The 27,518-nt window shown below is 40.6% G+C and overlaps 1 protein-coding gene across 1 annotated transcript in view; it reads right to left on the bottom strand.

Moving 5' to 3' along the window:
- Window positions 1-26,014, bottom strand: part of CHN2 (chimerin 2) — a 165,984-nt gene extending 139,970 nt beyond the window's left edge. Inside the window, exon 1 of the mRNA XM_052693233.1 lies at window positions 25,659-26,014. Within this exon, the coding sequence (XP_052549193.1) occupies window positions 25,659-25,707 (49 nt within the window). The 5' untranslated portion in view covers window positions 25,708-26,014. The remainder of the gene's footprint in view (window positions 1-25,658) is intronic.
- Between the last annotated feature and the right edge of the window lie 1,504 nt (window positions 26,015-27,518).

Here is a 27,518-nt window from a genome sequence, read left to right as displayed (position 1 = left end):
TGAGAAGAGTTCACTTTGACTCTTGGCTCTGCACTGTGCAGAGCACAGACCGTCCCCATGCCTCAGTTTCCAATCCATTTGGAATATCATCAGTTTTTCCTGTATGGTCATCACTCTTCTAAACCACTCCTATTCACAAACCATGCAAATGAGCTATGAAGGTACTAATTACCATTTTCCTGAGGTAATATTTCCTGTTAGTAATTTCAGTTTGCACAAGCACAACAGAGTCTAGCACAACTGGCAGCAGCAGCCCTAACAGATACCACTAGCTTACCTCTGAATTTTCAGGCTGCCAATAGCTACTTCCTACATTTATCTCAGATTCTGTACTGTTTCACTGACAAATGATGCCTCTACTGTACAGCTAAAATTTCATAACAGACTACTTACATTCTGCACTTATGATACACCCTGTATCATGAAAATACCTAAGCACTCACAGCACCAAACCTACTTCTAGCCATGGTAAAACCAGTATCCTATCAAGAGCAATTCTGTTTCTGACATTAAAATCAAGAAAGCCTTTTTTTTTTTTTTTTTTTTTTTTTTTAAATCAGAGTTGATAACAGAGAATCAAATCTGCCTTCTTGTACCTTTGTTCCTGGAGGTGTTCAAGAAATGTGTAGATGTGGTACTAAGGGACGCAGTTCAGTAGGTAATATTGGCAGGACTAGGTGATCTTGGAGGTCTATTCCAACATTGACGATTCTATGATTCCATGAAAAATTAAGCCAAGAATAGGAAAACAGAAACTTGACTCCCAAATAAAACAAAACCCCAATAAACACATTCTGAAAAACAGAACACTGTTCTCAAGTAGTCATGCTCACAGACTTCAGATACACATATTCATATTTCCATATAGATAGCAGTTACTCTACAGTGCTCATATAGAATAACAAATTTATTCTTAGAAGTCATACTAAAATTTCCAATCCAAACTGTAACACACACTGCAAAGCAGACCCAAGCAAAACTGTGGGTTAGAAAGTCTTCATATTCTCTAGAAAATCAATAAGAGGGAAAAAAACAATGGGTAATACAATTAATTATTCCTATGATAATTTTGAGGGGATAAAATCATCTAGTTTTTGTACTTCTCAAACTTGCAGAAAGGAAAAATAGACTTTCAGTTTCCTCTTAAATGCTGCTATTGAACGACTGTACAGTTCTGCTACCCTCAATTTACTCAAGCTTACTCCCTACAGTCAATGGTGCCTAATAACGAAGGACTAATGAGCTTAATTCCCTCTCGCTTTTATGCTTTTAAACAAACAAAAGCCCACGCTTTCTTCCTTCTTTTCAACAGCAGGGCCATGTCAGCAAAAGAAGAGAGCACTGGCAGCAGAGGACCAGAGTAAGGGCAGATGAGAGAGTGGCAGATGGAAACCTAATCCTTAGCAACATTCCCCCCTCAGCCCCTTTCCCCTCCTCAATTTCCAGCCTCTCCTATTAAGACCTTCTGGAGCTGACAACCTGCCCCCCATCTCCTCCCCCTACATGAAAGCTTTAAACCTTATGAAAGCAAAGGACCTGGGGAAGGAAGGTGCAGGGAGATGGAGGCATAGAGACTTCTAGCTGAACACCATGATTTCAAGAGAAAAGGGAGAGAGGAGAAAAGGATGCAATGGAAGGAAGGAGAGGATTGGTGTTTATGCATTTCTAAGATCAGTGATGGGATTTCTAGCAGAGAAGAATGTAGGGAGCAAAAATGCACTTAGCTGTAAACTTGGTAAAATTGTTTGGAGGCCAGAAACAACTTTGTGTAGAGTTCAAAACCAAATGTTTTGGAATAGATCATAAAGGGTGGCTGACAGCAAAATCATCTCCAGCTCCACCAATAAAAACTCTTAATTCAAAACACAGAATAACTTGTTAAACTCAATGCCTTTTCAGAACACTGTAAGCAAGTTGTCAGAATCTGAAACATACAGCCTCGAGGAGGAAAGGGAATAATTTCTGAAACATCACTGCAAGCCAACATTTCTTCAAACGGCCCTAATTTACACAGACATTTGTTAATAGACATAAGGAATAATAGGAAGGAATAGCCAGAATGCAAGTCCACTCCCACTCTGTGGGCCACAGCTTCACTATGCTGGTGTCTGTCAATACATGGGGACTCATTTTCATACAAAATTGGTGTCATGCTGCAGAATGTAGTCATTCACTTTGAGAACTGCAATTACTGCTTTGCTCACATGCAGCAAGGCACCATCTGGCCTGTTCACAATGCAAACACAATGCAGGAAGAGTGAGAGATGATGGAAATGGTTTTCCAGTAATACTGAATTCCTCCATAAAAAGCCCATACCCTTGGGTTTCAGTGTTTGAGTGATGACTATAGAATCAAGCACCCTTAAAGACAATTCTTGAATGAATCCTATTATCACCTTTTGTTACATATTAGACAATATTTCAGGGACCTGGGGATTCACTTAATACCACAGTCGGCACCTATCTGGAAGCATTTCCAAAATCTCTGGATGGGTACATGACTTGTATATCCCTAAGGTATACTTAGGTTACAAAGGTATATCCTTCCTTTTTTTTTTTTTTTTTTTTTTTTGTTCAAAGCAACCTACAGATTATTCAAATAGATAAGGCAATAGTTCTAATCCATGTGATCCTTATAGCAATAAATTGCATGATTAGTGAGTGCTTTCCATTTTAGCAAATATTAGCATTTAAATATAAGTGATCAAGTACTACTATGTCAGTTATGTGTTCATGAACAGTGGATAACAGCATTTAAAATGAATAGACCAGGACAACCACTGAACATATACTGAATTAGGCTGCTCGGACAGATGGCAGTTCCTCCTCCTCTGCCCTTCCCTCCCTTCCTCTTTGGAAATACATTGAGATAAATGGTGATGTGATGGCACAGGCAAAGGAGCAATAGGTTTGGATACAGATTTTGGTGAGTTTTACATTAGAGCTCAGGCATGGATCAAGCAGCTGCTTTGGAAATAAGAACAACCCAAGGTGCCAGCAAAGGTGGTAACTCCAAAAAAGAACTGCTGCCACATTATTGGTAATCACACAGAATTATTTGTCCCAAAGATGTTTTGTAAAAATAAGATCATACTGATATCTTGGGAAAGATCAATAGCTTTCCACCTAGAACCCACAGAGAGATGCTACTTGGATTCTGGATTTGTTACAGATAAAAATGTAGAACTTGGGTTCAAGGTTCCAGTTTGGGGCCAGAACTGATTGTAATGCTTAGCAGAAAGCAAGTGACAATGCACTTGGCAAGTTGGCATATTATAACTTTCTCACAAAGAATTAAACTTGCAAATTTCAGCATAACTTTGCTGTACATGTGAAAAGCAAGACAAGGACTACTAGACATAGATAAGTGCTTTATATAAGGAAATCTGTGTTCAGACCTCTCACACGGAGCCATCTGACACTGCTACAAAATCGCTCACCACAGCTGTGAAAGAAATAGGTACCTTCTTTTACTGAATGATGAACCCACATGCCAAATCACAAGCATGTGGATGAGACCCCAGCTGGTGAAAAGTCGGAGGCTCCAGGGACACACATGGGGAGCAGAGAAAGGAGAGAGACCCTGTGGTTTGGATGTGCCAGCCTTTCTTTGTCCACTGAGAAAACCAGTTAATGACTATTAAATCACAGTACATGCCACGGTACTCCAACAGATCTAATTTGATAGGGGAAGGAAGCCAGCATTAAACTAGCTGGGAACGAGTACAACAAGTAACAGACTGGGGAAATGAATAGGAGATTTAGAAAGATAGCAGAATGTAAGATGTTGGATATAGCTGGCTAGTCCTCCATTGTTCAGATGATGTCTTTGTTATGACAGTAATTTAAGTTTTTGTATAGAATACAATATACAACAAGGAGCGATAAAAGAATTTCATATCATCCAATTGAATTGTCTTTAACTGGCAGCAGTATAAAAATTAAGCTTGTACAGATTATTTCTACATGAAGGGAAAACATTTCAAGAAATAGTTGCACATATTAGAATACATCTATTATGTTTACAAAGAGACACTGGAGGCTAGTAAAGTTATTTCCAGGAGGTAAGTACCTCACAATAACAAAACCACGTTAAAATGTTAAGAAAATAGTACTTCTGGAACAATGAAAACACATCTGCTGAATGTCAGTGCATAACAGTGACAGGACAGAGTTGCTCACGCTTTGTGGAAGCAAGGCAACCAGCACAGTACAAGGGATGATTTACAAGAGGGCTCTGTTATGGCCATAAAAGGAGGAGAGGAAATCTGATTGCTAGAAATAGAACCACTGTAAATTAACGCAGACAAAAAGAAGGCCACAAAAGTACATGATAAATGAAAGGGTGGGTAAAAGATGCGCAAGCAAAAACAAGGCAGAAGAACAAAATAGCAAATGAATAAGCAGGGACACAGTGCAAAAATACTCTGCAAAAGGTGGTGGCAACCACGAACTGACTGCTGAGCCCCGTGAAACCTCAAATGACTGTCTCAGTGCTGACCAACTCCCTACGAGGTCAGGACCAAGCAAGTTCATCCTGCTATCTCGGTTTGCATGTTAGAAGCAACAAAACACATCCACCTCTTAGGACACTGGGGAACCAATGGATGTCCTGACAGCACTTTCAGCACAGTCTGCAAAGTCCTGGCTCTGCCATAGTCAGGAAGACTTTTATGCTGACTTTGACACAGCCAGGATTTTATCTACAGTAAACTATAAAAATTATTGCTATTATTATTTAAAAAGATTTTAAAGCCTTTATACTTTGTCTCAGTTACTTCCCAAATCAAATTTGCTCAGTCAGTAAACCAGGAAACAAAGCAAGATGTGGAAATCCCACTCCATTCTTCCCTTCTTGCCTGTCACTGCCTTCAGTAGAGAGTCAGTATTTGATCTTAGCTGACAGTTTTGCTTTCTGTTACACAGCTACGACAGATCTTAATGTTAACATCATATAAGCTTCAAAGAATTCTCTCTGAAAAATATAAATGAAGACTTTCAGACACAAAAAGTTGGCATTTTTGAATTGCAATTTTTCCTAGAATAGTTATCCTTAAATATCTGCCACAGAAAACTTAATACAGATACATAAAGGAGACAAAAAAATACAAGATGAGCAAGAAATATTTCATGCTATAATTATCCCTTGTATTAAGCATTCTAAAGTGCAGAAGAAACCATCAATTCTAGCATTCTGAATCCTAAAACAAACATGCAGAAAAGATGAAATTACAGACAGAACACAAAGCAGTTCCCTGTATTAAACAGTGCAGCAAAATAACACTCCACTGGCACACTTGCTTGGAGATAAAATCATGCCAACATTATGGCTTTTCCATATGTTGGTTAAGAAAGAAGAAGACAGTGAGAACTTACAGAGTCCTTCACTGAAAGCAGGGGAAAAAGAAAACAAGAAAAGAACTCCTCCAGCTAATATGTGCCAAATCCTTTTCAGAATAAATAATATCTCTCTGGAAAATATTACATCATATCTGACTGCATTTGTGAAGAATTGAGCGTTCAGAAATGTATGTGAAGAGTAACTAGAAGCTTCAGTGCCCACGTGCATCATTCAGATGTATGCTACAAGCAGGTATTTGTTTTAAAAGCACAGCTTTCCTGCAGGGAAAAGCCCATTCATTAGCATCAGCCACCGAGTTCTGATTTCACCACCACAATCAAACGGTTCTGCAGCCCCTTCCCACAGTTACACCCAGACGCTAGCTGCCATATTTCTGCTTTTACACAACGGCATTGTTATTTGAAGATGCTGCAGCTAAGAGCATGTCTAGACAGAATAATGTGGATTCTACCTCCGCTGCGGGAATCGATGTCTTCTCAACTCTGAAAATGCAGCTAATGACTTTGATGGTAATCACAGCTGCTCACAAAACAGCTGGAGCAAGGAAGTGGCCGCTCAGATGCCACTTTGTCGTTTGGTTGGAAGGAGACAATAAGGTCTGCCTTTGGATTTGCACAGATGTCCCAGCACAGAGTGGAAAGATGACAGGTTGCCCACAGTGCCAGGTTTAGGAAAAGACGTAACCCAGCATGCTGGTTTCATTTCATGAACAAACAAAATGTTTCCTTTCATAACTCATTTTACAACAGAATCAGCAATGATTCCAGTACTGCTGCCAAGTTCCTCTGGAGTGTTTACAGCCCCCTCAACCTACTGATTTCTCCTGCAGTGCAGGCTGCTTCCTAACTTCTCCTGCCAACCTGGTCACCTTACTCTGTGCTGCAAGGCTGCAGCAGTGATTAAGCCCCAAACTCTTCTTAAGGAGTATTCTTTAATTTCCTGACTGATTAAATACCTTCCATGAGCATAAGCTGTTAGTACAAGTAATCAAATAAGGTGGTGTCTAGCCTGGCCACCAAACTCGTATCTTTTTGGAAATGAATGAAAGGCTTTCACATTCAATCTCTTCATTAAGTAGATATAATTTAAAGATACTGTAATACTGCCAGGATAAGCCACAAAGAAAAGGAAACATTCTGAATTGAAGTCACAGGAAACTGAAGTTTCTCAGTCTTTTAATTAATCAGAAAGTTTGAAAAACAGGAGCTAGGGTGTGGAAATGGCAGATAGGGACAACACTGGGGGCATTACAGGTGGGGTCTCACGCAGGACCTAATGAGCTGCTGGGCAGTGGCTAGTTCAGAGGATTAAGGATAAAGGAAAGAGGATTCAGATGCTCCTCCAGTCACAGCATTCCTTATTGTCATACTTCCTCCCCCAAGCTGTCCACCAGTCATTCCACAACTGCTGCTAGGACTAAGTGGTTTCAATCCAAACCCAAGCACGTGCTATCCCAGACAGAAAATGAAGACATTGGGAATGGCTCCATGAAGCACGCAGCTGAAACAGCTAATGGAAACAACTACAGGCCCTTATCCTCATTATGAAGAGTATCACGCAGCATTTAGCCGACCAGTTGAGACATGCTGTCACCTCATTCTGATGATGCAATCAGATCTATGCTGCTGATCCACGGTCTATGTAGGGACCTGCTGATAACACTGATGTTCTGCAAAAGCAGAAATGTCTGTCCATATGGAGACCATTGTAAGAATGAGCATCTCTTTATGCTCCTGGTTGGATTTCTCACTTATTCTATGTCACTGACCATTCACATGGATCAAATATTCTAAAAAACAAAGCCAATTTCATTTTACTGCTCCCCACAGTATTTGTACTGTTTTAGCAAAGAGGAGCTAGAAATTTAAGCACAAAGAGCATTTACTTCCTGCTAGAAAGACCTACATAAATGTTCATTTTTTACACAGGTTTTGTATTTTTCAAAAATTTTAAACTAACATCTGAGTCACCTTCGAAATTCTCCCCATAGCTATTTGATGTATGAGTTGTTTTCCAAGACTGAATGGGACCAAGGGACCCAAAGATGTTATGGTCTTTTTTTTATTATTCTATCACGTTATCTGAGACTATTGTGAATTTGAAAATTTACACTTACGAAGTTATTGAGATCTTAAAAAATATATTTATGTATATACTTAAACTAGAAGAATCCATTTCCTAATATGACATAAATCTGGTAACCTCTCCATTTTTAAAATTATGCTAGTTTTGGTTGTAAAATATTCCATGTATGAAATAAATTAATTCTTTGAAACCTGGAAGATGCAGTTTTAAAATTCCTGTGGTAAAATAACCCTTCATAGGTGTTATCTTGAATGGCCCAAGAGCATGGTTCAGATTAAGAAACAGAAAGCAAAAGAAAGCTTTGAATTCAAGGATTAATAATTAACCAGTCGCTAGTAACTGCTGTATTGAATTGGAAAGACAAACCATCAGCTGCACAGAAACTCACGGTATCTTTATAGCCCAGGTAGCATGAAATATTGAACCTGAAAATTGGCATTATTTCTCCCAGCAGAAAACTCTTCTTGGAACTCATCTAAGTTAATATAAGGGGTCACACGAAACACTGCCATCTCCACTTCTCTATTTCAAGGGAACAAGAAAAAAAAAAAGAAAAGAAAAAAAGACTGCATCACAAAGGAAAAAAAAAAAAAAAAAAAAAAAAAGACAGCAAAGTAGGTCTCTAAAATGCTTACTGTGAGTACACTTGTCCCCTGCCACTCTCTGTTCATTTTAATCCTTTGCTGTTACAAGGTATTACTGTCTGTTTAATAAGCACATTTAATCTAAACAGCTTTGTAGAATTTCAGCTCAAACTCCTAATATAACAGTGTTCCAAAGATGTGCCAATACTGTAAGCACAAACTATGTTATAATTTGCTTTTAGAAGAAGCATTTCATTATGTGGCTGACAATTAAATTATAATGTTCTTGCTGACAGTGACCTGTTATGAAGTGTACCCAGACACTCAACTTTGGGATTCTGTGGCTTCTCATCACTTAGTAATAGGCTCTTACAAGCAAAATTTTTGCTTTGTTTGAAATACTGAGTATTATCCTTCCTCATAAAGCTCCCTGCATGGTCAGAATATGCTAGCATTAAAAAAAAATAATGTCCAGTGGTATTCTATCAAAACCTCAGAATGCCTCAGATACTAAGGAACTCCTTAACATTAGAAAGGGAGCTTATAAGCAGGAAGGGAGTGACTTTTTACATGGCCTAATAGTGATAGGACAAGGGGAAATGGTTAAACTAATATGAGGGAAATTTAGGTTGCATGTTAGGAAGAAATTCTTTACTCAGAGGGTAGTGAGGTTCTGGCACAGCTGTCCAGAGAAGCTGTGGATACCCCATCCCTGCAGACACTCTAGTCCTGGTTGGATGGGGCCGTGGGCAGCTGATCTGGACAGCCCTGCCCACAGCTGGGTGTTGGAACCGGGTGATCTTTAAGTCCCTTCCAACCCAAACCATTCTACGATTCTATAAAAATGTGCATGCAGTTAATATTTCTTCCCACAAGAAAGGCATGGCATGGCATGAGCATCAAAAATAAAGGCATGAACAAGAATAGACGTGCATCTAGGGGCAAGAAGAGGGACTGGAGAGGAACACTGGACATAAACCCACTCTCCTCTTGGAATGTGAGCTGGTGGTGAGGGAAACAGCTCTTTGGAAAGCTTTTGGGTAACACATGTATGAAGCGCTTCCCAGTGAGGACATGCCAGGCTGCCCTGCCTCTGGACCTCACCACTTCCACAGACCACTCCTTCCCCTTGCAAGGTCTAAAAATAAATTTGCTTTTAGGTAAAGTTCAGCACTAGAAATCTCAAATGCATAAAGAAAGGTTCAGAAAAACAGCATGAAAAATATTGTATTGGCACAAAGGGACTTTAGACTTTTGAAGTCTAAAGAAAAAAGTTAACAGAGTATATTCCTCGCCTGGAACAGATCAGATCAGGATTAATGACTACTAAAGCAACAGCCTTTGAGTACATATATATGTATGCCAACTCTACCACTAACTTCAAGCAAGCTTCATTATTTTGATTTAAAGAACAGTGCATGCTCGGTTTCATCTCATCTGATGTCTTTTACCTTCTTCTACTCCAATATTTAAAAATAACTAAGCCTGCTCAGTTTTTCATTTCCTTGACCAGCTACATGTTATGGTGAAACCCAAGTACCCTGCATGAAGTTTTTTGATAATTTTCTAAAAATTGTTTTCCTTTAAAAAAAAAAAGAGAGAGAGAAAAGAAAAAAGCAGACAAAAAAACCCAGACAACAAAACAGCGTTTAAGTGTCAGAAGCTTGTTTAGACGATATCGGCCCATACTTAATAAAGGCCCTTCATTACTGTGTGCTCACCACTCACTGGATTGACCACAAATCCAACTGAGACAAAAACATTTTGGGGTGCTCCAGATGCTTACAGGTATAAAGTTTGCCTACTTCAGCTCCAAACATGTTTGTAATCGTACAGGTTGTCATACTAATCTATCTCAATTCCAGTTCTGGATCTCAAATGCTCAAAACTGAAACACCACTTTTCAAACTCCCCAGACACAGAAGAAGCTGTGATATGTTGCAAGCAACCACGAGGCTGAAGAAAGGAAAGTTACACTTGAAGAAACACTTTCTGCTGGTTTACAGCCTAATAAAAACAAATCGAAACCAGATTCTGCATTTAAAATTATTCCTGTCAAAAACTATTATCTCTTCTCTATCTATGATAAACAGACACATGAGCTTACACATTTACACAAGGTTTTTACAGTTTGGACATTTTTAATGGGTTTGTAACTGTAGGTAGTGTTGATACACATACTAGGAAATTTTGACAGGGCTGATAAAGCCTTTGAAATCTGATTTATAAGTCACTCTGGAGGATACATTAAATCTTGCTAAAAGGAAGCTAAATGGGGAAGTTAAGAGAGTTAAACCTTTAAAGGCTGTATGGTAAACAGAGATACGACATTAGAGGCCCAGAGCAAATACATGCTACCTATTAAACAAAATCATTTGAGAAAGCAGAAAGGAAGACAGCAACGCTAAGCAGCAGGGTACGAGGCATTATCAGAAGCAAAAAAAATGTCCCTCTGAAAGCTGAAGTCATGTCCAAATGAAAGAAGTTGACTATTGCAGGGTAAGTGAGAAAATACATACAGCCAAAGCAAACTCAAACCACAGCAGAGTACAACAAAAGACAGGCTGAGAAATTACTTGCATAACAACAAACCCTTTACGGGATGCCAAGCCTTACAGTCCAGCCAATAAATGGTCAAGGCATAAAAGTATCCATTGCAGATCACAGAAGAAAATAAGTATTTTGAGATCTGCATGTAGAGAACACTGAGCCCAGAGAACCCCCACAACAGAACACTTTTTTATGGGAGACTGGTTGGACCATTTGCTTCACAGAGAGCTTTCAGCGGGGTTTACAGAACAAACACACAAACAATAACAATTTTATATAGATCAGGTTATACTAATCAAAGACTTTGTAAGAGATTCAGGTTGAAACAGCATTTGACTGTCTTCTAAAATGTCCTCATTATTAGAGAGTGGGAAGTGGGATAATATTATGTCAGTTTTACAAAAGGCTGCAAAGGAAAGCCAAAAAAACTCCAAGTAGCCTGACAGCTGCACTGGACAAATTTACAGAAACAATTAAAAAGAACAGTACTACCAGACAAATATATTAGGAAAGTCAACAGCTCATGTAAAAGCTTGGAAATTTAGCCTAAAATTTGGTTTGGTTTGAAGTAAAAACTCTCTTCAAACTCTTCCTTCTCAGTACTTCAGAAAGCTGGTGCGGGCCTGAAAGTGAGCTTCTTGTTCCCTCTTTCAAGCCCCTCAAATGAGAGCTGGCATCTCCCATTACATGGACTGGAGGCTCTGATAAATCACAGGGTACAGTAAACTGAGCTGACTACGGAGCTAACTCATAAGATCACATTTCTTCACATTTGTTACAATCTGGTGGATTATCAGAAATAAAATGCTCTTTTTCACAGGTTTATGGAGGTTTAGACATACAAAAAAATTCTGAAGTCATTTCTGCTTGACATTAAACAATCAGCCTCATTATCTGCAAGCAAGATAAATACATTCATGGTGGAAAAAAAATATATATGTTAAAATAAAATATGCAAATGCTTTCAGATGTGCATATTGTTGATACTTTGGAAAGGTTTTGTCCAGCCACGATGTTTCTCCTTGTAAGAGTGGTAGGGGACACATCAAAATTATTACCTCAGCAGTTGCTATTCCAAATGGTATTCAATAGCTTCAGAAACGAATAGCATCAACTTCTTCAAGTACGTAGTGATGATTAAATCTGTTCTGAAACATTTCCTAGGGAGGAGTCTGATCATCAGGGATGGGGAAGCTGATAACAGACTAAAGAACTGTTGGAACACAAATGCAGAATTACACTGTTCCAATCACTGATGTCAGTTGGAGCCACTTCACTGCTTTAAGCACAATTCTTTCCTAACTCCAAGCCACAGAGTGGTATAAATGTACAAGTAGAAGGAAAGAAAATATACAAGAAAGGAGGGAAAAGCAAAAAGAAATATAATTAAACTGTAGTGGGACAAAGCACGTCCTAAGCTAGTTTTATAAAAGGAACCACAATGGAAAAGGCAAACTTACGACACTGTATTTTACCAAGCAAAATAAGAAACATAATAAGGAAAAGAATTTTTGAAATATGTCCCTGTCACATTTTTATGATTTTTGTTATCGGTATTCCACATCATAACATCATGTAAAGCACTGGTAGTTAAAGAGTTAATACCCCACTTCCATGGACTGCCTATTTTCCAAATACCTGGAACTCAGAAGAGAACTACATACCCCAGAAGACTCTGCCTTCAGAGGGGAAGATAAAGCTCCTGGCAAGTTCACAGAATCACAGAATTGCAGTGGTTGGAAGAGACCTCTAGAGATCATCGAGACCACCCCCCTGCCAAAGCAGGTTCCCTAAACCAGGTTGCACAGGTAGGCATCCCCGTGAGACTTGAATATCTCCAGAGAAGGAGACTCTACAACCGCCCTAGGCAGCCTGTTCCAGGACTCCCTCTTTCCTTGCTGTCTGGCAGTATGTGCATGTTCTCCCCAGCTGTTTTGCTTTCAATTTCATAGTAAGACCTTTGGTTTCGGACACTCTCTGTCTCATTTTACTTCTTTTTGTAGCCTCAGTTCCAATTATGTATTATATTGTACTATCTTGTGTTCCAATATCATATTTAATTAATTAACCTTCTTCCACAGATTGTTGCCACTGTTCTGCTTTTAGGTCCATCTCCCATCTCCCTACTCTTCCCCCCTTTTCCCTGGGCACGGGTCTGTAGGTGCCCTGCCCCATTTGTCGCAAAACTGGGCTGAACCAGCCTGTAAACCATTGACACCCCCTCCCCATTTTGGACTAGTGGACCTGTGGGACTGCTGTCCCCGTCACAGACACAGATAGATCTAGATAACTCCGTGACAGTCTCTGATATGAGCAAAAACCTGTCATAAGCTCCAAGGGGGTGGTACTATCTAATGAATTGTAAACATTTATTGGAAAATCCTTTTTTATTGTTTTTCACTCCATGTTGACTTTAATTCTAGTCCCTGGCAGTAGCTGAGTGGTTTCACTGTTCTGCCCATTTTTCTCCCCCATTATGAAACAGGTGCTCTGTTAAGAACGTACAGAATGATGCAAAAAAGTTTTTGTTTTGTTTTGTTTTTTTTAATCTTGCTGATTACAAACTCTTAATGATTACATAAGACCAGTATATCCAGTACTTGTAAAGTTAATATATATTTTACATACCATAGAGAGTGACAAGCTTTCTGTAAAAAACACCAGTTTCAGACAAATTCGTGTATACTCATGCTTCCTAGGTACTCTGTAAGCTTTCAATCAATACACTGCTGCTAGGAGTCAGTGTGCAGTTTTCTAAAGCTTCTTAAGAGGTGAAGCTGAAAGCCTTTTCCTGTAAAGGGAAAGTAAATTACACTACTCAATTACACTTACAATCATTTTATATTGGTTTTTTTTCATCCTTAATTTTTGAAAAGCCTGTTTTGATAAGCTTATTATGCATATTGATAAGACTGATCAATTATTTAAAAATAACTCAAACTGAACCAGATTTCCCCTCATTTTCACCACTTAGGCTACAGCACTTGCCAATAACTGTGAATAATACAAATTTTAAATTACACCTTTCAGTGAATATGTTTATTACTGTCATAACTGCACAAGAGGAAGCAATTGCAATGCCAAGTGATGACACGTACTCATCAAACCAAAAGAGATCAAAGGAAGTTAAACAAATACAATACAGAAAAGGCTTTCATGAGTCAAAGCCTTCTGCAGCAGCTCTTTGAAGGCAATGTGTCTCCTTCTTAGCTCACAGAATTAAAAAAGAAACAGACAGTGGGGGTGGGGAACAGATTCCTAATATTTTCCTAAATATCCCTGGTTGCTTAAACCTACACACACACACATGTGCATACTCAATACATGTAATTAGTAACAGTGCCAATTCGTCACCCTTCTGGCTGTAATTTATACTCACTATGCTTATGCTCGTAGCATTCTTCCAGTTATAAAATGTTGGCCCCGAACTGTCATCTATTCTACATTTCTACAGTCACCAACGTGTTTGCATGGAAAGGTCATGGTCTCATTATAAGTATATCTTTGCAAAAATGAGAAAGCACTAATTAAAATGGGTGGTTAACAACATTCAGCAAGGTAGACCTCCAGTCCTGACTGTACTTTTCACACGCACGATAAGAATACTTCTAACTAGTTGCAGCTTATTCTGTTCAGCAAAGTTTTGCTGACATGATTCAGATTTTCTTCATGTTATTTTTTATCCTCTTCTTTGTTCTCTTCATTTAACTACCAAGTGATCAGTTTCAGTGCTAAAAAACACCAAACTAAATAAAAGAATAATAACCTTGAAAGTGGCAGATTCTGTTTTAAGTTTCTGATGACAGAAATGCATTTTCTCTCTGAAAAGAGGGAGCAACCAGCTTTCAAGAACAAATCCAGTAGAAAGGCAAAAAGAAAAAACAGGAAGCTTTGTGTTACTTGACAAATTAGTATAATTAATGCTGTATTTCTATACCTTTCACACAGCTTCTTTCAAGTCTATGCTCTACATACTAAAGCTTAACAGAATACTGCTCAGCAATAGCTATTCTAGAATATTTCCATGTATGAACACTATTTCATTATTACTCTTAAGAACTTATGTTGAAATAATTTTAATGTGCAAATAAACCCATATATAAACACTACACATCTGTTGAATTTTGTAGCTCCAGCAGAAGTCACACAGCATGTGTAGATTTCTTAAGCTTCTTGTGCACAAAGCCTTACTGTAACATCAATCATTAAAAACAATACCTTTAACCCTTTGTGGCTGCACTTACACTTTGGTTTTTTTTTCTGAAGTTTATTTTAAAAAATCAATAGCACAAGGCAATTTAATGGGTTTGGGAAGAGATTTTGTTTTTTTTTTTTCTTGGAGCTTATTGGATCAAGTAATCCATCACTTCCGAAAGGAAATACAGCAATTACTTGGCAATGTGATGTAGCACTACCCAACAGCAGGCACAGAGAAACTCTTCCTTTTGTGTTGGTAACACTTTTTCGAACCACAGGAAAACAAATCACTCCAAGTGCAACACAGGAAGCCACCGTGGCTATCACACCAAGTTCTGCACTGATGGAAATGCAGCTCACAGAGTTCAATACAAATTTTAGCTTTCCTGTTCTCAAAAGCACGTTGTATTACATATGCACCTATTGTTGCATAGGTCACTTCCTCACTTTAAGGATCAGCTGTTGGTTCAGCCACAGAAAAAAAGGACAATACCTACTTTTTCTACAAACATTGCATGATGCTTTTGGATATACCTTAGACCCCCTCTGCTTTGTGTGCTCCCTCAGAGACTCCCAAAATGGCCTGAACCCAATGGGCTACCACCACCTAAGGTTTGGTAACACACCATCAGTGCACCTGATGTTTCTTTCTCATACATGCTGAGATGTATACTCATCTGATATCAAGATTCCAAGACTTCCATAATAAAAATCTATAGTTTCTATCTCTGTTCTGTGCCATGGTCTGGCATAACACTCCACTTTGTAAACATAATCCAGAAATCTGTATTCTTGTGTCTACACAACCTAAATAAAAACATTCTGTTCTGTTGTCTGCATAATTTCATAAATTCTAACCAATCTGACATCTACTTACCTCAGTACTTCTCTAATTCATCAGTTTTATTTCTCAGGGACTTCTGTGTTTAGTGCTGTTGGCAGTGTCACAACGGAAGAGGAGAAAAAAGCATCCTTGTCCATCACTGAGTCCATAGCTTTAATTTATCTCCAAGACCAAAGCACTCACTCAGGAGAACTGATGTTTTATCCAGGGCAGCCACTCCTATTTAAGTCATCACTCATTGTTACTGTCTAAACTTAAGCACAATTTTCAACACACGCGGATATATCAGACTCAAATTAGGATGGTCTAAGGAAGCTTAGAATTGAAATTTGTCTTCCTGTTTTGTTAAGACATCAAAGGGTTCAATACTCTCTCTGTAAACAGTTTCATCAACACAGAACAACCTAACTGCATGCTTCAGATTGCAAAATAAAAGAAATACAGAGCTATCACAGCATGATGCCAAAAGCTGTCCATCATTTTGGTTGCCTGGCAGGAGATCAGGAGTTACGGAGAGCATGCTCTTTCATGGAACAGGTACTTATACAAATTATGTGTGATTTAAATCTTGTACCTAATCCTTAGAAATTCATCATCAGTGAAATGACATGTCCTACATATATGATGCAAATGCACCAAATATTAAATACATTACACACCAGCATTTGGAGGAGGGGAAATTTTCTATGAAGTCTATCATAATTTGCCCCATCATAACAGCAGATGCTGCTTTAATGGAAACGACATCAAAATACGCAGAGAAGCAACCACCCAGTTCTGCAAGCTGCTGATTTACTACCACAGTGCAGTGGGAACAGAAGGTACCAAGCAGCTTGAAGGGTCAGGACTGAATACCTTGCGCTGATAAAGGGATTTTCATTTGGAAAACAAAATCTTTTACAAACAATTAATTCAGCTTTATGACACTTCTATGTACTACATTAAAAAAGAATCCTGCATTTTACACAACTTTTTATTGCAACATTCCAATTTATTATTTATTTATTTTTTTTTGTACAGCCCTAAATCTTGAAGTTTTATATGAAAAACTCTGCTCTAGCTCTTAAAAGTTCATTTATTATTAGTCTTAACACATGAATCAAAAATAATGAAATGTGATCACACTTCAGCTGGATCATAAATCCTGCTGGGTTGTATGCTCATAAAGCAAAGGAGAGGAAGTAAAAAGCCTTTCACTCCAAAGGAGAGTTTTAGATAAATCTGATTGTTTGACAGTCTTTTGTGCACTACATTAAGAATACTGAAAAGGCTGCAGAAAAAAAAGTTACTTTTTTCCCTGATATACTCTGAGCTGCCAAGGCAGAAAGAGATGAATGCTCCTTGTGCCATTAAATATATGCTGTTCTAAACAGCACACTGTTAATAAGATTTTCCCATCAGATTTCTCTGCAACACAGGCGTGGATTTATTTTAAACACGAAACACGAGATGCCAGAATACCATATCTCAACCTCCAAACTTCTGCTATCTTTTCGAAGCTCTTGGCTGTGGCAAGCATGACCTAGAAGTCACAGTACGTTGACTCAGCAGTAACTCTAACTGCTCTATAGGTAAAAACAGCAACAGCACATCAGGTGGGTAAATTATCTCCCACAGTGACTATCAATGGATAACTAAAGAAAAAGGATACAGTAGCTATATAGCGATATACCTCACCAGGGCAGTTTCCCGGCCTACATACAGCTCAGCAACAGTAGACAGAGGTGATAATATTGTGTTTAGCAGCACCAGATGGATTGCCTGTGAATTCATCTGAACATCCTGAGGGCCCGGATCAACCACCAGCATCTCTAATTGTTGCGTGTCAGAGAGTTTCACGGTTTGTATATGCCTTTAAGCTAAGCAGTACCTATTGCTGAACTCCTAGCTAATAGCTGGGACATTTACAATTGACCTATACATACACATACATAATATGTAGAAACTACCTATCCTACATTCTACCTGAGATTACATTCAGCAATCCTCATGACCCACCCTGTGCATCTTTTCCCAAGGTGAAGCAGGACCAGCCACCCCAAGAGGAGAGGCAGGGTTAAATACATCTCATGCACTGAGGCAGCATTTGAGCCTTTACAATCAACCTGATTCCTTGGAAAAACAAGTGGAGGTTTTGCCTGAGCTGCTCAGGATCCCCTCATCTTCTCATTGCTTCGGAGCACACTGCTCTAGTTTACTGGGGAATTAAAGTGGATTCAGTAACTGCTTTACAGAGAAGAAAAACATTATGGCAAAGATTTCATGTCTTTTGATGGAAAACTTAAGGAGCTGTTGGACGTCTTTTGCTTTTGATCATGCATAAGCCCTCCAGCACGTTGTTGGCACAGAACCATGATACTGTAAGAACTTCTGCCTGCCTTTGCGATGGCCCTTCCCAGTACGCACATACATGGTGTGCTTTTCATTTTTCTTTCTTGCCACAAAATGAAACCAAACTTTTAACCAATTGATCTGCCATGATAAGACAAATTTTTAGTAATTAAACAACTGCTCAGCAAGCCAAATCTCATTTACAAACTAAGTTCCCCAACTCTAGCATTCAATTTTCTTCTTTGATGAAATAAAAAAGCATGAAATCACAAACACAGTTCATAGCACTTTTTTTTTTTTTTTTTTTTAAACCAAGAGCAACGTTTAAACAGTCATCAGGAAGGTAAAAAGGAAGGAGAGGAACAGCACCATGACAAGCATATAGAAAGAAATTCAGAAATGTGACTTGGCACTGGGTCACAACAGGAGATGTGATTCACTGATGACATGAAAAGGCCCACCTCGCACCTTCCAGACTGTCAGAAACAATATTCTGAGACACCTCGTCTCAGGAGAAATGGACTGCCTGATGAAGATATCCTCAGAACAGATGTCTTATTTACTAAACTAATTGTTTTATGATGACCTTGATCAATAACTACAGAAGCAAAGCACGGGACACTCATGCAATCGTCTGCATTTTAAAAGCCCTTTAACCTGTTCCTACCTCAACAAATGCATGAGACCACACTGCCAAGTTTCAACATTCACTGGCAAGCTTCAAAGCCCATCAAAGTTACAAGGGCATTATTGCAGCATCTGTTTCCTTGTACCAGGACTATGCTCATCCCCAGCCCCGGGATTTGGACTATTGCTGAGTAAAACAGGGCGATGATGAAACTACTATTGCTGAATCGTGCATGATTCATAGTTTGTAACAGCTGCCTTCAAATATAAAATTCAAATTTACATTCTCCTAATCAAAGGTCAGAAAAAGACAGCAAGAATGGGTTATTAGGCATAGTTGCTAAAAGTATACATTTACACTAGCTACTGTGCATAATTCTTAGACAAACTGTGACTACACCTGTGAAGAATGTGATACACAGGAATACTGATTTATTTCCTCTTGCATAAATCCTGGTACATTTCCCTGCAATGAAAGCTCCTTCATGCAATATTAATGTGCCATTCCTTAACACACGCTTCTCCAAATATTTAATCTCCCAAGTATCTCTTCCTTTTGTGGGAGAGAAGAGCAAGTGACAACAGACTGGTCCTCAGCATGAGAACACCTTGTGCCAGCACTCAGTGAGGCAAATGCTGCCATTGCTGCTCTTTAGCCAAAGGTATGCCTCCGTTGTATATAAAAAGCGACACAAAAAAACACCACATTTCTTTGTCTAAAACAGTAGGTTAAAAAGCCCACCTATGCACCATAATAGACAAATGATTATAATTTGAAAATTGCTTTGTAAAACACTATGGGCACAGACACAGAGGAGGATTGTACACAATGTCAAATTTTCCTTCCTATTGCTGCTCAGCATTTGGCATACCTAAGCCTTCGTGAAACCATCAAACAGAAGGCAAGAAATAGTCAATTGAATGGGTATCCAAAAAGGTCATCATAATGACAGCATGGGAAACTGTTCCCTTGCTCTTGCACATATGCCTCTAAGATGAGCAGATCTGTAAGAAAAATAAGAATTCTGCTTCACTGCATGTGGATATAATGCTGAAGTGGAGAGACCTGTTTCCAGTATGTTTTATTCTTAGCAATCACAGCCTATGCATTCAGTAGCTAACTGTTGGATCAATCATTACATGAGGATAGGGTACTTTGCCATTTTTCCCTTTTGAATTTTCATTACTTTTAACAAGAATGAAGAGTTCTTTACAATCACCAAATACAAAAGACTTCAGCTTTAATTTAGAGCAAGAACACCCTGGCTTGAAGAAGCTCCATATAAGGAACAGGAAAAAGAAAAAAAAAACAACCATCCTCTTATTGCCCTTTAGAAAATCAAAAGTAGCACCTTATCGGCAGAATGGCAGCATGACTTAAATGGCTTTCATGTACCATTTTTACTATGCTATTTCTATTAGATCATTGAGAATAAACATCTGTTTTCATTTACTAATCTTTTTCCCAATTAGAATCTCTCTGAATCTGTGTACAATAGTAATTTCATTTCTTCTCACTTGCAAGCATCTTAATTAAAATCAGCTTATGTTGACTTTCATTTTTACAATATATCTGCCTATTTCACATCATAGCACCTTTGTGACCCCCAGAGAGTCATAAGCCTTTAATATTTTATTTTGACCTTGTTAAGTTACTGGAACCATCAAAGATTTTTCTTCTTCCCTCACCGAGCCATTTTTTATCATCAAAATGCACAGTATGTGTGAAAATACATAGCTGAGAACTATGCTGCCTTTAAACAACATATCTCTGTTCATTTATGAGAAAGCAATTTGTTGCTTTTCAAGTTATAGCAAGAATGAGTTTTCAAACCATAAACTTCATTATTAATTTAGGATGACCAGTTAAATGGTACATAAATGTCTCTTTTTCCATGAGCTTCAGGACAGAAAACTATTGCTTTCTCTTTTCAATTAAAAACAAAACAAAAAAACACCAAAGAATGCTTATTTTAAAAGAATTTATAACAGTCATCTTCTACCTCTGAGTTTACAAAAACAGGAGGTTTGTAGGAAGAAGCAGTATCTTATTAGAGCAGCTAATTAGAAGACACAGCCAAAAAATAAAAATCTCCAGACAAGATATGTAAACCCATCTTCAGGCCTGCAGCAGAAAATTTGCCAGTGTGTGTTCAAAGTGTTTCAACTCCACCATTTAGCCTAATGATAGAAGTGCACACAGCACGTGAAGAAGCTTTGGCTCAGATGGGAATGGAAAAATGCACAGGATCCCTTCAGCCTTCACAGGCTTCTCTAATGCCTACAGACTTATCTTTGGAGCTTGGAGAAACTGTGAGCACATCTTTTTACATTGGCGTTATAAAGGCAAAGGTTTTGGCACAATCTGAGTCCTGATAGCAGAGAAAACCTGATGGCATGCTGCCCTTCAGCACACTTTACACTTACTTCAGGGTGGATGCCAGCACCCCCCTTACCTGATAGACGCCCAAATTATCTCAGCCTCCTGCCCATTGCCAAGAAGCAGAAAGCTTTTTAAGCAGAGCTCTTTTTTAGGAGGGCTCAAAGTCTTGAAGGCAGTTGGGATTCAAAAAATGTGTAAATGTGGCACCTGGGTACATGGCTTAGCAGGCATGGTGGTCATGGGTTGACTGCTGGACTAGATGATCTTAGTGGCCTTTGCCAACTTCCATGGACCAGCCACTGTGTTAGCTTTATGTGGCACAACTGTGCAGAGGCTAAGACTTCTGATGTCTACAAACACAGCTGCATGGAGCCTGGTTGGGAAGCGTGCTGATTGTTTGGGTTTGTTTTGCTCCTCAGAAAAGCAGAGAGACACAATTGCAAAGGTGTCTTCAAGAAAGACTGAATTTAAATTCAGAAAGTGGAGCTTGAAGTTTGTCAGTCACAAACAATCAGTATTTGGCTGCTGGGTAGAGGAAGCTGGGGTCAGCTGATGATGATGTGGGAGAAGTAAATGGCTTGACATAAAGAGATAAAAAAATTCCCAAATAAAAAAAATTAATAATAATAAAAAAATAAATAAAAAAAAATAATAAAAAAAATAATTTAATAAAAAAAAATTAAAAATCTAAAAGTTCAGAATGAATAAGTGTCTGTACTATGACAGGAAGCAGAAGGGAATAGGTCTATCTTAAGGAAAAAGCAGTGTGAAGAAAAGCACAGAAACACATGCAGTCAACTAGAGAATAGAAAACAAGAAAAGATGCCACTTGTGGCTGAATCAGCACTTCATCTGGGAAGAAGAACAATATTTAGGAGCTTGCAAGGCATAAAGCTAACAGATCGCCTGGGTATTCACTATGTAAGAGATTATGGGAAAGTTAAATGGAATTCCCAGAGGGAGTAATTATAATTTCAGCACTTCATTTGCTCTGCAGATTTACTCAAGATCCAAAGAAGAAAATTTAACTGCTTAACAGATCCACCTTCCTCCCTCTGCATAGTACAGTCTTTTATCTCTCAGCCACATTGAAACATAACTGTTTACAGTCAACGAATAGCTTATGTTCTGCCTCCAAAAGCAGAGCGTTATGTATAGAAATGCAGCACAAATGTCCCTGCTCACTACTGTGGATTTTGCTGCCCTTAAGTGCAGGCTTAGAGAAGAAAATCTGTCAGACTCAGGTCACATGGGGCCCATGACAGGAACCTGGCACTGCCAAACCTGTGGTTAGCATCCTCACAGTAGGATCCTCACAGTGCTGCTGGAACCAGCACTAGAGACACCCAACTCAAGAAAGGAGAGGGTTTTGAGCTGTGAAAGCAAAGGAGCAACGGACTGTTAAGAACTAACCCTTGCACTAGCATTAGTTTACACCTCATAGCTCTCCATATGCGTCAGCTCCCTATCTGTGCAGTTACAATGAGTCACTCTGCCGTGCCACTGTGCAAACTGCTCCAGGACAGAACTAACTTCTGGTCATGCACAGGCACAAGTTGAAGTGAAGGCTATAATTCCCACTTGCACCTTTGCAGACTGTAAGAGGGTTGGCAAAATACCTACACCCTGAAATCCTTGGACAGCTTTCTCACATGAAATATTTTTGAATTGTTTAGTATTGGACTTGTTTAACATCCTCACTGACATGAATAGGCAAGAATCAAAACAGAATTGCTATGAGGCAAATGGTCACTTGCAGGAACAAATTCTCAGGCTTCAGAAGTATCATTAATGAACTTACTTCTTTTCCCCTCCCTGGCCTTAGTGTGACTACTTTGTTCCTACAGCTGTGCTCACCAGTACAATATATATGTGACTAAGGAAGGAGAACGGTCTGTATTTTAAGAAAGGCAGGTAAGAGACAGGAATTTTCATTCACTTATTTAAAGGGGTGACTTCTTCCATCTGCCATTCAAACACTAATTTCTCCTATTATCACTCAGTCAATAAGCCCTTTTACTCCTTAGAAGACAGATTCTGGCTAACCCTAGCCTTTCCATACATATCGTACAGGCCAACCAAAATTCTGATCTGAGCAGAGAGAACCTGAAAACAGTCAGCACCACACTGCATTTAGATGACTGGAATCTGGCTGTCAACCAACTCAATGTGTATCTGTGCACTTCCCCCAGCTACCACCACCACAAATTCCCAAAAGAAATTACAGAAAACTCCTCAAGTATAACATCATAGTGCTCAACACTAACCACATATTTGGGTATTACAGAAACTTCTCTCTGGACATCTGTTGTTACCTCAAAAACAGAGTAGACCCTGACAATGGTTTCAAATTTGAATTATACACTCTCAAGAACAGTTCTGTTTCTTCTCAGAATGCTTGTAAATGAACACATCTTCAAAAAACAAACAAACAACAACAACAAACACTGAAGCTAAAAGTTCATTTACAAATAGGATACTTCATGTAAACACAAAATCATCAAGGTTGGAACAGACCACTAAGATCACCAAGTCCAACCAGCCACGCATTGCCACTATGCCTGCTAAGCACGTCCCTCAGTGCCACATCTATCCCTGAACATCTCCAGGGATGGTGACTCTAAGCTGTCCATAGATTACTGCAAAACCTGGAGGTATTATATGAACAATGCTTACATTTGGCTTCAGAAGTTCTGAGCAAGATGGACAATTGCTTCTAGAGATGGACAAATGATCCAGCAGCACAATATACAGCTTGACAAGTCAGTGGTGGAATGGACTCCTGCAGCTTGCTGTTCTGCTATCAGCCATGAACTTTACTTCTACTAGTAAAATGTTGCATGATACTATAATTTTCCCTTTTATGCTGAGTAGAAATAATTATGTCATTTTGAAGTCTTCATACTGCTAAATTAAATATACACATAAATTCTAGCAAATTAAATTTAAAAGCAAGACTGTTTGGTTAGATTATGTAAAAAAGTATGCTCTAAGACTTGCTGAGTTCTGAGAACTGAAACCGCAGACAGACAAAATACAGCTGCACACATTCAGATATGGTGCATTTGCTAATATTGGAAACTTCAGCATGCTGCAGCAAATTCAACTTCTGATTAGTATGTGTATAGAAAAAAAAACAACACTGTAGAAAACAAAAAGCATTTCAAGGTTGTAAAGTATGAAAGTGTTGTTGCTATGAAGCACTTGACAATATTTATTACTTTTATCACTGTGGCATCTAACAGCCCCAAGTGTGGACCAAGACCTTGCAAAAAATACAGAAAAGCTTGACCACAAAATGCTGAAGGCTGCAGCACAGTTCTGGCAAGCATCAGCCTAGCTTTCAACAGCATGCACCTAAAGCCCAGAGCTCAGCTCCTAGGCTGGATGTTAAATTTGAAACAGGAGTCACTGAAGGACACCTGGAGTCATCCATACCAAATGAAAACCAAAGATGTGCCTGAATTCCCACTGCTCTCTGCAGTTCAGGCATTTGAACTGCAAGGATTCAGCATGGGAGATGGATCCCAGAGACTACAGCCAAAGAGAATCACAGTGGTGATGGGTCAATGGTTGGACCAGATGATCTTAGTGGGCCAACCTTAATGATTCTGTGATTCAGGAGTGTGCACTGAGCACTGTTCTCATGGGCTGGAATGGAACATAGGGAAGACCTACATTCATGGAGCAAGGAAGTGCATGGGAACATGATTCTTAACAGGTAGGTTGTTGCGTTGGATTGACTCTTTCTTGTTTTCATTCCGGTCCTGCGACTCTTGCATCATGAACATGAACACAACACAATTTCTCATGCTACTTCTTTTAGGTGCTTGCTTTCTAGTTAAGGCAATCAGGGCTTGCAGTGTTTGTGTTTTCTATTAAAAGGGTTGGAATAAATACTAGTTTTAAGCAGCCAGTTCTTTCTTTGGATCTGGCAGTAAGTGGCGCATCCTGGAACAGTGACACATGTAGTAAGTTGTGTAAGCCATACACCATCTTCAAAAGAAATAGTCGTTTACTGCCTGTTACATATATATGTTTCTTTTTTGTGGTTGTATTGATAGTCAAAGGAGCTCGTCGGCTTTTCACAGCACATATTGCTGCTCTTAAAAAGAGCTCTTACAAATTCTCAGTCTGGCACCTCCAATAAAACACTGAGTCACAAGTCCTTTGAACCCCAAAGTTGTTCATCCTTCTATTTACTTCCTCAGCCCGGTATGCGCCAGGATACCACTCTGCCAATTTCGTTGGTCTACTATCACTGAAGTATTAAAATAACCCAACGAGAGAAGAAACAGACTACAGTACTATTTTATCACCGCTTTCAGTTTCGGGCTGCCTCGCTCACGAACACAACTTTTCTGTTTTCCCTCAGCTCCGCAGCCCCGGGGGTAGGAGAGCACGGGTCGCACTGGGAGCAGCGGCCGCTAACGCGGTGCCGGTGGGAGCCGCGGGGCTCGCCCCGTGCCCGCCCGGGGGAGGCTGCTCCCGCTGCAGGAGCTCTGCAAGGGGCTCTTCTGCCCCGCACAAAGGCAGTGCGGGGAGGAGGTGAGCCCGACCCCTTCGAGAGGGGCACCGAGCCTGGGAGTAGGGCTGAAGGGGAACCGCGTCGGGCAGGCGGGGCGGCGAGGCACCGCGGACAGGTAGCTCCCCGCTAAAAATGGAGGGAAGGGAGAAATTCCGGGAGAAACTTACCGGAGGAAACCGACGAGCCGGACAGACTGGAGTTGCTGGATGCTGCCATGGTCTCTTTTCCTCACCCCTTTAGCTGCGAGCCCCGCGTCGGCTCCCGCTGCTGTCCGGCTGCTGCCAGCCCATGGCCAAGTGCCGGAGCCGCGTAGCTCCCAGCCGCCGCCGCAGCCCGCGCTCGGTTTCCTCGTGCGCCTACGGGGAGCGGGGCTCCGACACCGCAGAGCTGCCGGCCGCGCCGCGAGGCTGGGCAAAGCCGTTCGGCGGGTCGGAGAAGGGACCGCGGCGCTCCCGGCGCCTCTCTCCGCCGGGGAAGCTGGGCTTACCTTGCGGCGGGGACGGGAGAGCCGCCCTGCCCGCGCCTTCCCTCTCCTCCTCCCTTCCCTTCCCGTCCCTTCCCCGCCTCCTGGCGGGCAGCGCTGACAGCCCGGCGGGGGCACCGCCGCCGCTCCCCCCGCGCACACAAAGGAGGCGGCGGAGCTGCCGGCCCCCGGGGCGGCGGGCGGGGATCGAACCGCGCCGGTGGCCCCACCGAGTCCCTTCCCGGCACCGGGCTGGAGGAGAGCGCTGCTCCTGCCATGTGCCGCTGCCCAGAGCCTGTTGAGCGCCCCAGCTCTGCGTCCCCGGCTGCGGGGCTGCGCACCTGGGGCAGGGCTTGCATCAGCCCTTTGTCTGCCTCTTTCCTCTGCTGGTTCCTTGCTGCTTCTCTCCTCCATCTAGCACCTCTCACCCTCACTTTTCTTCCCTTTTTATCTTTTCCATCCCCTCTTTTTTCCCCCCCTCCTCTTTTTTTTTTTTTTGTCCACTTTATTTCTTTTTCTGCCCACCTGGCTTTCTTTTTCTTAGAAGAGAAACCTATACCATTCTGCTCCCAGGTTCTCCCTCTCCAGCGGTGCCTGCCAGGCCTGCTGCGTGGCCTGGGCCGCTGCCCTGCAGCTTCTTAATGTGCAGCTGCAAAAGAGGGAGAGCCAAGAAAGCATCAGCTTAAAGCTCCTCTCAGTTGGCTGCTGGATATAGCTCCTCACAACATTTTACAGACAGCCAAAGCTTCAATCTCATCTTATTAAATGAGGGTGAGAAGGCAGCAGGAAGGTGGTCAGCTGTCATGCGACTGTCAAAAGCCGGGCAGCATGGCAAGCCTTGCTGGCACGGGATCTGTAAGAAGGCTGTAACCCATTTGCCTTCATGGTGATTTATGAAAGCCTTCCATGTTTCATAACATAGAGGCTATAAAATAAAGTTACTTCGGGACAAGCAGCGAATCACATTAAAATTTCTCCTGGGAGCTGAGCCCTACCCACCCAATCCGCACAGCTTTCCAAAAGATCGCGCAAACTGCGTGCCCTCTCTGTAACTTGCACCCAGCTGCTCCCCATCCTCCCCGAAACAAAACGCAGCCCGGTCTCTCCGCACCCTCCGCCGGGTCCCGCTTCTCCCTGGGAAAAAAAGTATCGGTGCGCCCTCTAGTGGCCGGCGCGGCGCTATTACTCGCCATCCCCGGAGTGCGGAGGGCAGCAGCGCGGGGCTCGCTTTGCCAGGCTTTCTGTTTTAAGGGTAGGTCACTTCGTACGAGGAGCAGCAACCTCCGCAGTCGGCTTCAGAGCTGACTTTATTAATCTGTAAATTACTACCTTACCTGCGTAAAACTACTACAGGCGTGTCACTGCTTTTTGATCTTCAGCCAATTGTGTTGTGTTGTGTGTTTTAAAGATTAAATGCGGAGAATGAAATGAGAAGGATAGAAAGTTCTTTTATCTTCTGGATTAGGTCATAAAAGTAAGCTGATACCTGAAATGTATCAAAATAATGTTAATATAGCAACTATAAAATACAGAACTGGGGCTGTTTAGTCTGGGGAAGAGGAGG

The sequence above is a fragment of the Tympanuchus pallidicinctus genome, unplaced genomic scaffold (assembly GCF_026119805.1).
Source record: "Tympanuchus pallidicinctus isolate F22 unplaced genomic scaffold, pur_lepc_1.0 scaffold3, whole genome shotgun sequence".
NCBI classification, from domain to species: Eukaryota; Metazoa; Chordata; class Aves; order Galliformes; family Phasianidae; genus Tympanuchus; species Tympanuchus pallidicinctus.
Note: the sequence above shows the minus strand (reverse complement) of the source record. Positions and strands in the feature narration are given on the sequence as shown.